The 11,214-nt window shown below is 38.8% G+C and overlaps 1 protein-coding gene across 1 annotated transcript; it reads right to left on the bottom strand.

Moving 5' to 3' along the window:
• Positions 1-19: 19 nt before the first annotated feature.
• mcm10 (minichromosome maintenance 10 replication initiation factor) lies at positions 20-10,980 on the bottom strand. Its single transcript, XM_058416742.1, has 18 exons — positions 10,656-10,980; positions 9,300-9,527; positions 8,074-8,400; positions 7,695-7,905; positions 7,294-7,459; positions 7,005-7,172; positions 6,154-6,270; positions 5,861-6,054; positions 5,697-5,767; positions 5,258-5,371; positions 4,182-4,299; positions 3,833-4,061; positions 3,410-3,542; positions 3,187-3,320; positions 2,563-2,676; positions 1,533-1,678; positions 1,360-1,402; positions 20-676 (listed from the first exon to the last, which is right to left on the bottom strand). The coding sequence occupies exons 1-18, from the start codon at positions 10,660-10,662 to the stop codon at positions 593-595; spliced, it is 2,604 nt and encodes an 867-aa protein (XP_058272725.1). The 5' UTR covers positions 10,663-10,980; the 3' UTR covers positions 20-592.
• Positions 10,981-11,214: the final 234 nt, after the last annotated feature.

Below are 11,214 nucleotides of genomic sequence, written 5' to 3' on the forward strand. Positions count from 1 at the left end.
GGGCCAATTTGCTGTCAGGTTTATTGACTACTGAAGAGCAGTTCTTCTGCCCATCATCCCCCAACAATCTGGATGACAGGAAAAAACTAATTGCTTCTTATCCCTTAAGCTGAGACATGCACAGGCAGTAAAAGCTTGCTTGGATAACAAAAGGAGGCTGTCAGGGTCCAGCCACGTTTACCCCAAATCAATTTTCGTGATTGTGAGAATTATATTGGTAACGGAAAAAACAATTACAGAAACCTATGAGAGTACTCAAGCTAGTTTAATTTAAGCACTTTATCACAGCCACACGATTCAGAAGTGAAACCTAAAAAAAATGCTTTAAAATATACTGTTATAAAATTCATTACATACACACACAAAAAAGACAAATCAACTGCAACAATTTACATCAGAAATGCATTCAAGCCTTGTGTGCTGATATGAAGAGCTGTGAATTAGCAGCACTTCAGTCTCTGTTTGGCTCAGGGAAAACGAAGAAGTTTCCAGTTTCATCACTTTGCACTGTTATAAAAAAGCTCCCTGAGCAGTGTGTGAGAAGAGGAGTGCTGTGGGACCGAGTCAGATACCAGGAAGCAGACTGTTGGCTTTATTTCAGACTACTGAGGAATCTGGAGTGTTCTTCACCACGCGGCAGCAGCAGCTCACCTCCAATTTTTGGTCCATTCTTTTCCTAAAGGAACAAAAACAGACAATGAAGGAACGATTCAACTTGAAGAAACTAGGCCTATAATTGGCCGATCTCAGATCCTGGCATACTGAGTTGGCCTTCCAATGACTGCATTGTGACTGTTTCTATTTACTAATGCATCAGTCAAGTTTTCTTGCACTTCAAACTTGCCAGTGTGTCTCTTGGCCCACAGCTGCATATCTTTTTTCCCCCTTCAACTCTCTTTGGAAACTCGAGGAAAAGCTTTAGATTTTGGATTAAATTGAAGTGGAGAATCTAATAATGCTAATCATCAGTGGAACATACATCCTAAGCAAATACTCCTGTTCTACTCTCTTTTTAGTTGGCTACATCAAATAATATGGTATGTGTATATAAACTCTCCAGTAAAAGGTTAAAATTGATCTTTGGTAAATTCTTCATATCTTCATTGACTTGAAAGAGGTGTTAATGCAAACTGCATTGCTAAGCTAATCTCTAATACAAATCTTACCACATCCTCTGTGAAATCTATTTAACTCAGTGACTCCAGCATCTTTTTTTAAAGGATATTTATAATACAGCAAGAGTAACAAAACTAAGGGAGAATTTATGATTAATTAATTAAAGCCAAAATAAAAATCCTCTCTCCATACACAAGGAGCATTATTGGGTTCCACTAAAAGTATTAAAAATGTTATGTTTACCTTTAACATGCCGTCTCTCTCCCACTTGAACACGCCACAGTTGCTGAAACAGAAGATGCAGAGGTCAATAAAAATTACACAACACTTAACATTGACCTTCTCTTAACTCAGGGGTAACCTTCCTGCCACAGAAATAAGGGAAGAGGCATCAGGTTGCAGCTTCAACTGCTTACCTGCAGGCTGCAGTAGGGAATCGGCTCAGGCTGATCTTCCTCTGGCCACAAGGGCATTTGAAGAAACGCTTGACAGCATCATGCCAGTGGTAATCGTGTTTCTCCTCTACACAGCGCTCAGCCGGTTTGAAATGTGTGTACTTACACTGCAGAACACAATGGCTCATTAATCTTCTATTACCTCATAATCTTATATTAGTGAGTAACTTAACACCAATGATCTATGCAACACACAGCTTTTTTCTAAGCTTTATGGCTTAAAGCAAGGTAAATTCTTTACTCTATAAAATGGAAATAAAAGTTACTTAATCTAGATTCTATTCTAACTAAATGATTACTCAAAACTCATTTATATTGGATGTCCAAGGGTAGAAAAATGTCAGTATTTGAGATATCTGTGTAGAATGCATTAATATTAATTCTAAATTAGCATCAAGCTCCTTATAACTAGGCCTTTTAGAAATGTAGGAATGTGGTTTTATCCATGACCAGTTTTGGAAATAGAGCTCAAAGTAGGTTTCTAAGAGGCTGCTCCAGTTTCATCCTGAGATCTTTATTTTTAGAATGTAATGGCTGTGGTTTTTCATGCACAGCATACAGCCATGCCAAGTTGAAATTTGCTCTTTATGCTACATATGTTGTGAGTTGAGATTAGGTTGGAAAATGCTGGAGTATTACTTTAATCAGCCAAAGCTGCCTCCTCTAGACAGCTCCCATATTTAACAACATGCAAATAGCTGGAATAATTGCGATAGCATGTGCCACTCTGGTGGGCTTTCATCATCATTATGTTAACTTTGTGTACACAGACTTGTTGCTCTAAAGACAAGCAGCTATAAGTGTAATGAGGCAGGAGCAATGATTCAGAGTTATTTGACAAGAATTAGCTAGAGGCAGGCAGACGAATAGGCACAGAGTCTTTAAATCCTAAAGTTTTCTAAGTAAACAGACCATTTAGTATGCATCCCTAATTGTTATCTGCTAATAGGGTCAAACTCTGTTTAGAGAAAGGAACAAATGTAGAACTTACATTTTTGCAGGTGACGGCTCGACACTTCATCTCCCTGATGCTCTTCATCTTCTCTTCTAACTTCTCTTTCTGTACTAATGGCTCAAAGTAATCCTGCATGGCCTTCTCTTCCATCTAAACACAGATAACATAAAAAAAAATATAAAGGTTTATATGTGTTGATCGGTTCTCAAAATTTTTGTAGACCCCATTGCCTGTGTAATATTATATATTACAAACATAGCCAGTAGAGATGTATTCCAGGGACATTATTTAAATGTGCACAATTAAACTTTCCAGAGACAAAACACATAAGGTCCATTTTACCAATACAGCACGAGCAAAAGTGCTGTTTAAGCAAAAATCTCACAATCGTGCTGCTTTATTGATCAGCCACAAGTTAGGAAAGCCGTGTTGATATACAACACAACTGCCTGATGGTGACGGACATTACAGCCACAATATGGCCTAAAATATTGTTGTTTTTCTTGCCGCGTCAACAAAAAATAGTTCCCAAAGGAGCCACAGCTAGATTTAGCATTACATGTTGGTATATAGCACACAGAACAACTAACAAACTCTCAAAGAATTGATAACTACTAGAACTGATTGTGATAACTACTCCACACACATGCACACACCCACCTCCCCCATTATCCAGGAGTTTGTAGACTTGGCATTCAGAATGCGCTGAAACTCCTCAGACTGGATATAATCTAGCTGTTCACGCCTCTTCTTCTGAGCTGGCTCCTCCGTCTCCTGCTCTGCTCTGTTCTCCCCTGAAAACAGACAGGGCAATAAGATCTATGAGCTTAGGGTTTGGCTGTAACAATGGCAGAGCCCTCACACCGTTAACTAGGGATCAGACCTTCAGGAGAAGTTAGGCTGCGCTCCACTCGGGCTGTGATGTCATTGCTATTGGGTCGCTTGCGCTTCACTGCATTAGGGTCATCTTTAGTAAGTGCCATTCCTTTGGCTTGGAGCTTTTTGACTGCAGCCAGCTGTGAAAGGAGAATAGAAACAGTTAATGCTATATTAAAAGGATCATTGTTACAGACAACACTTCATGTTTTGTAAAAACGATTAATTACAGGAGCAGATTGTAATTTTTAAAAGTAAACAGCATGAACGAAACTGACAAGCTTTTCCCCCTGACCAACAACCAGCCCACCCCTCTACACCTAATTCTAAGCTCAAGCTAGAAAAAAAATGCCAAAATGAATGATTTATTTTGGTTGTCCCATCATGCTGCTTGCCTAATCTTATTTCCTGTGATACAGGGAACACATACTTTTGCAGCTGAGATGCTTTTTGAGCATGGAGGAGGAGACATGTCTAGAAAAATATCCTCTCCCTCTGTGTAGCCTCGTCCTAAGGTGGGTACAGGAGGGGAGGAGAGGCCAGGTTTAGGCGGAGAGGAGCTTTTGGGAACCTCTGGAGCTGCTTTCGAAGAGGGTGCAACTGCCCTGTTTGTGGCGGGTCTAGCTGTAATCGCAGCACCTCCAGAGTTTTGCAGGACCCTGAGGAAAAAATACAAAATCAGTTCAACACATTTAATTCTCGTCATCATTCATGACCTGCAACACTAACACATGCACACAAGCGCATGTACATAAGCACACACACACACACACACCCACCTTTTCTGAATTTCCTCTGCCCTCTTCTGCCTGGTCTGAAACCTTTGCTTGTGAAGTTCTTTCTGTTGCTTGAGGAGCTCGGCTGCAGAGATGGACTGAACCGATGATCCAGAAAGTTCTGTGTTAAACACACAGCAGAAGCGGGAGCCCTAAGCACTAACACTCACCCAGTTGCAAGACTTGATGTATTTAAGTAATAACATTTGTGCTGGAAAGAGCTCTCTACCACAGGGAACTGTTTTTGGTTAGTGCGCGAAATCAAAACGCTCGAATTTCTGCTCTGGTAGAGTAGGGAGAACGATGAGTCATATACACGCACACAGGGTTCCCATTCTTTTAACAGAATCATTTTCCAGGGCATTTTCCATGACTTACATACATCACAGCGTGGAAATCTCATAATGACACACATCTGCTGACATACTTAACAATACATTCCCTATTGACCTCTTAATTATCATTTAATCACAAGTGCTACTGAAATAGTGACTAAGAGACCAAGGGCTGGTTGTGTTTAAATTCAAGTCTAAATTAATTCAAACCCTTCAGATGCCTGGTTAGAATTCCAACCTTATAGCCTCTCGTTCCAAGACAAATCTGGCAAAATAAATAAATAAATTATAACTACACAAGTGCCTACACGCACTTATTTCAAAGGGTTTTTTTTCCAGGTTAAACAAAAGTAAAAATAAATTTGGCCAAACCGCTATGTGCTTGGCTCTAGATGTGTGCGTGTGTTTGTGACATCATTTGATAAGACAATAAGTTAAAGATAGAAATGTAGTGGCTTAATATGCCAACTTTATACTTTTTCAAGATCTTGCAATTATTTCCAGGTTGTTAGCCATTTTCTCAACATCTAGGCGTTTTCCATGACTGGAGAAAATGTCAATAAAATTCCAGGTGTTCCGAGATATTTTAAAACCCTGATGATTCTGACATTTTGTAACAAAGTGGGAGAAAACACCTAATTGTGCTTTCTGGATGATTTGTGAACTGTAATATACACATGACCAAGCAAATACGAAAATATGGGTTATTTTAAGTGATAGTGTTAATCAAACCAAACCAATTACCTTTCGTCTTATTTTTTCCTAGATGTTTCTTTATGTTTAGTGCTCCTGGTGTAGGCATGGTCATTAGGCTTCTGAAGTCATCAGAGCATCCCGTCATCTCACCTGATCTAATGGCTAGAAATGACAAAACACAATACACAAGAATGTAGTCACTCAATCATCATCTCACATATATTAGACTTTATTGTGACCGATTTCTGTAATTCCTTTAGATTAAACACATATATTCACTCAGTGGTCACCATTATTGGCTGTTTTATCAGGTAAACCTACTATACAGGTACAACCCCACCCTGTCATCAGTTACAATGCTTAGTTTGTCAGCTACCATTCACAGCACTGCATGACACAGACACCTGATACCTCGATCAATAGATAGACAGATAGACAGACAGATAGATAGACAGCCAAATGTCACTGGTAACAGTTATATACTTACCAAGATTCTTATTAGGGATAGAAGCCAAAACTGCCTGAATTGATGGCTGCTTCATAGGCTGTGGAGAAGTCCTTCAAACAAAAGATACAACAGCGAGTTTAGAAAACTAAATCCAATCAAATAACATTTTATTTATTTTTCCTTTAAAAGAAAGGTTAACTTACATTGATGGCGCACATGCAAGTGACGACAGCCCCCCATAGTGGAAGTCACTTTGGCACAGGCGTTCTCTTAAACTTCCACGACCTTTTCCTTTACGTGGCGCAATGCCTGTGTAACTGGACTGAAGCTCGGCCCTCTTTGAGCTCATTTTCTTGTACTGTGCTTTAACATGGTACTGGCAGTACTGGCATTCATACTTTTGACAGCAGGGGGTGGGAGAGGGTACAGGACGTTAATACAAATCCAACAGAAAAAAAACCCCAAAAACATGGGTTTCTAGAAGAGGTAGACTTACCAAGTTGACTAGCTGTGTGCATGAATCACCGTTTTTCTTTTTGCCCTTGCAAGTACCAAAATCCATGGCTTCTCCCAACATCAGAACCTTCTGTGGATGGTCAACTGTGAGGCAAAGCTGTAGAAAGACAAGACACAGACAAGAATAAAAATGCATCTCATGGTAATGGAAAACATCAAGCTACTCATTGATAGTTTGAAGCAAATTTAATATATTTAAACTATATATTGCTTATGATGTTTCCCTCAAAATCCACTGCAACCCTGGCCAGAATAAAGCAGCTACTAAAGCTGAATAAATGCTTTGCTAAGATTGCTAAGTACTTTAATAACACTCCACTGATGTTCACAATAAGCAGCTGATTGGCCATCAAGATATATATAGTGTATATTGATATAATAGTGTATTCTGTAGACATTAAATTTAGTCTTTTAAACACATTGTGTAATATTGTTAATTATTATAGCACACATATTCTATTATTAACAAGTATCATGCAATTTTCCCAGAATGGCTGCATCCTTTACAAACACCATTACTGCTTCCATTATTAAAACTAACACGCCACACTCCTTTTTTTAAAAAAAAAAAAAAAAATATTAAGATGTTAATGTTAGATTATTTGTAAATGAACAGATCAACATATGCAAAGCTGCTGTATAGAAATTCTTGACTCTGCATTTTAACAGCTGGTGTCTCCATCTAGTGCTGAACCTGCAGCAGAAAATCACCAGCTAAACAAAAAAGTACAATATTTACTTAATTTAATAAATGATCATCACTTCAACATGCTATTTTTCTACACAAAATGTACGTTACTATTTGTAATAGTAAGGACAAGCCAGTCTCACCTCACTGGAGCCGTCTTTGTTCTTCATTTGATTGGGGTTGAGGATACCAATCACTGTCCCAGTGTCAGTCTTCCACAGGTCTGCGTGAACACTCCCAAAGAGGAAAAGCGATACAGTCACATCTAGGTTATGAAGATCATTCAGCTTCCAGATACTGAAGGTTTTCCCCTACAAAATAAATGAGTTTAAAGCATGTGTTTATTGATTAAATTGGTAATTTAGCTGCCTCAGACAGAGTGATAATTGTCAGTATTTAATACTGAAGCTGGTCAAATGGTTTGCTGCTTACATTATTCTTGCTCTGTGGGGTGATTTTATTTATCAGTACAGCAAACGTGACCCAGTCACTGTCCTCTAGATTTTCCCGAGCCAGTCGATCGGGCAGCTGCGAAAGCCGGATCATCCTGCGGTTTGCCATTTTGTGTTCGATTTCTACTGAGGACAGCCGAGGTCTCCTACAGAGGAAACACAAGAGATGAAGGCACTGCCAGTTCAGGTAAAATGTTATGTAAAAATGTCTAGCATTATTCCTTCATTAAATAAATTTGTAGTTTCACTAACAGCTTAACAATTTTAACCAAATGGCACTTGAGGCAATGTCAGTTCAGGTAGAAAGATTTCTCTTAAAACAAGACAAAATTATAATTAGCACATAATCTCTGGCTTCATTATAAAACATAAAATACACACTTGAGCCTGAGACCCGAGAATTTCTCCACAGTAACATCCTGAGTGACAGACGGTCTGGGTGTGGCCTGTCTTGCAATGGGAGGAGCCACACCAGCACTTTTACTTGCCGGTGGTGACTTCATTGTGTTGTTGACTGTACCGCTACTTCTCATGGGCTGTGATAACTTGTCACTCACAGCCTGATCCAAAACCTTCTGGTTTTCTGGGGAGTCTGTATGTAAGTAAATAAATAAATAAATAAGGCAAAGTCAGCTTTGCTTTATTTGTTCCACACACTCTTCAGTTTTTAGGAATCTCATTAACTGACAAGAAATAGTTATCTAAATAAAAACCCTACTAAGCAAAGTCTTCATTTCATACATACATGAAAACTGCCTACCTGTTTTGGGATGATGCGCAGTCCTCTGCTTGTTTGGAACTTTTCCAGGCAACTCTGCTGCCGAGAACTTGGCTGAGGAAGGCATTGAAGCTGTTCTCTGGGGCGTCTTGCTGCTCTGATTTGGTTTGATTTGTCTGCTGCTCTGCTTAGGTGAAGTCAGAGTCGTGCTGTCCTGCAGGGTTGCTGGTGAACTCTTGCTGCTCCTCTGCTTTTGTGAGGAAGTTTTGTCTTCTATATGTTTAGGCTGGGAGACAGACACACTCTTTTGGAAACCCTCTAGCTGTTGCTGAAGCTTTTGCATCTTCTCCCGCATATTCCCCAACTCAGCTGATGTTGAAAACAGGACCATCAGTACAACTCATAGATGTGTGCATTAATAAATAATACAAGTCTCTCAAATCAGGATAATAAATACAGATAATGCTATCCACTGGACACTAAATCCAGATTACAGCACAATACAACACCCAAGACACTAATGATATGTTCACACATACAACAGCTCATGACAAAGTAACCGGAGACCATTTATTTTCAGTGAGAGTTGTCAACTTCTGGCTAAAGCAACTATTGGCGACTAGATGTGGGCATGCCTAGAGATGCACCAGAGCTGAGAAGGGTCTAACCTGCAAAGATGAAGTGACTTGGTGCAGCAACTGCCAATGCACACTGCTTCTCCTTAATCACATATTATATAATGCATATATACCCTACTGAATTTTATATACAAATGCCACATCTCCCACCAGAATGTTTCATTTTAGCAGCAAATGGAAAAAGTCGGTTTATCACCCAGTGATAAACATTAACACTATAGCAAGCAAAGCACAGTGAGTGGTGACTTAAAAATGTGAACATAGCATAAGGGTTACTTCCTGGAGGCCAGGAGGTACATACTAGCAATGGGAATAACAGCAATGAAATAAAAATATAAAGAACATACAGAGGTTTTCTTTGTGGCTGAATCTCAGGATGGCATTCTACCATGCACAGTGCATACTACACTATAAGTTCTACTTTATTTTATATCCTCTGTAATGAGTGACAGGTTAACACCCAAGCCATAAGGCTACACATATTCATCAACTATAGATAGGTACAGTATGATTTACAGATTTGACATTGCATTGTCCTGTCTGTACCAGTGCCTTCCTATTTGTTACTAATGTTCCTATAGACTGTATCAAGTGCAATACAAATCCATAACAAAGGAATTTTACTCTCACCTTCCAGGTCCTCTTTGGATCTATTGTGCTCATGTTGCGCTCCGGTGCCCGAGTTCTCCAGCGTCACCTCCTCATCCTCCTCTGGCTCAGCATAGCCTTCACCATCTTCACCATCATCCTCATCGAACAGCCCATCCAAGTTATCTTCCCCCTCTTTGGAAGAGGAATTCTCTGGATCTTGACTCTCCTCAAATAAGGAGAGCAGCATGTCCAGGTTTTCATCCTCAGCTGGTGGGAATCACAGATCACAAATTACAGTCTGCTCATTCATGCATGTTACAGTGACTATGTGTTAAAAAAAGCAGGAGATCAGGATGTGTGTTTATACAACATGAATACAGCTGTAAACAATAACAGCAGAAGGTAAAAGCGTACAAAATACAAACAATACTGGACAAAGCAGTAGCATTAATTAAATAAAAGACTTTCTGTAAATAAAATGTGCAAAGATAAGTATTCATAATTTTAAAACAAGCACAATGTGATTTTGTCATGCAAATTTAAATTTTATTCGTCGCATACACAATCCTACACAGTACGACATGTAGTGAAATGCTTTTTAAAATAAAAATAAATAAGAATCGAGCTAATTAACACTAATGTAATAGAATAAAACTAAGATACAATAAAAGAAAATAGGGCATGTAGGGAAAATATGGTATAAGAAAATGAAACATAAAATATAGAAAATGTATCTGAATACAGTGATGTGTGTATGTCTATATATATATGTATATATATATGTATATGTATATATATATATGTATATGTATATATATATATATATATATATATATATATATATATATATATATATATATATATATATATATATATATATATACACACACACACACACACCAATCAGGCATAACATTATGACCACATGCCTAATACTGTGTTGGTCCCCCTTTTGGTGCCAAAACAGCCCTGATCCATTGAAGCATGGACTCCACTAGATCCCTGCAGGTGTGCTGTGGTATCTGGCACCAAGATGTTAGCAGCAGATCCCTAAAGTCCTCTAAGAGCTGCAGTTTTGTAGATGCTCTGATCCAGTGAACTAGCCATAACAATTTGGACCTTCCTCAAACTCGCTCAAATCCTTAGGCTTGCCCATTTTTCCTGCTTCTAACACATCAACTTTGAGGGAAAAAATGTTCACTTGCTGCCTAATATATCCCACCCACTAACAGGTGCCATGATGTGGAGATAATCAGTGTTATTCACGGCACCTGTCAGTGGTCATAATGTTATGCCTGATCGGTGTAGTACAGTGATGTGATATGAAAGGAATGATAAACATAAGAATGTTATATAATCAACAAACCTGTTAAACCTACAATAAGCACAACTCACCAGTCATTACACCAGTCTTCTTTTCCGGTCACTAAAGAATTGCTTTCCCTTCAACCAGCAGATGGACTTGATCTCAGATATTAGTTAGGTCACTCGCCGAGAGTTAAACTACAAGAGGTAAACAAACTAACTGTACCATATAAAATAAACTGACAGCGATTATATCGATATCTCTTTCTTACTTACAAAGAACAGAACGCAAATAGGAATATCCTAGTGTGTACATTTCCTACAATAATTACTATAAAGTATTAAGTACGAGGTAGTAGAGTTAGTAGCTGTGGTTCTGTTCTGTGGTGGCGCGAAAACGTTAAAAACGCAAGGACCCTTACGAACACGTCATTTAGAAAGGGGCAGCTGTTACGCCTGATCAAAAGTACAAAATCCGTGGAAGAAACCGTATCTACCACGTCAGCGCATCACACTTCGACGAATTCAATGCATTGCTTAAACTAATTAGAGTGAATTTTGTATAGCTACATGTGCGTTAGTTAGTTCAGAGTAAAATAGTGTTCAGGCGCACAGCTCGCGCTGATCTTTATATCATCGAAACGCGGAA

Source organism: Hemibagrus wyckioides, linkage group LG19, assembly GCF_019097595.1.
Source record: "Hemibagrus wyckioides isolate EC202008001 linkage group LG19, SWU_Hwy_1.0, whole genome shotgun sequence".
In the NCBI taxonomy this organism is placed as follows: domain Eukaryota; kingdom Metazoa; phylum Chordata; class Actinopteri; order Siluriformes; family Bagridae; genus Hemibagrus; species Hemibagrus wyckioides.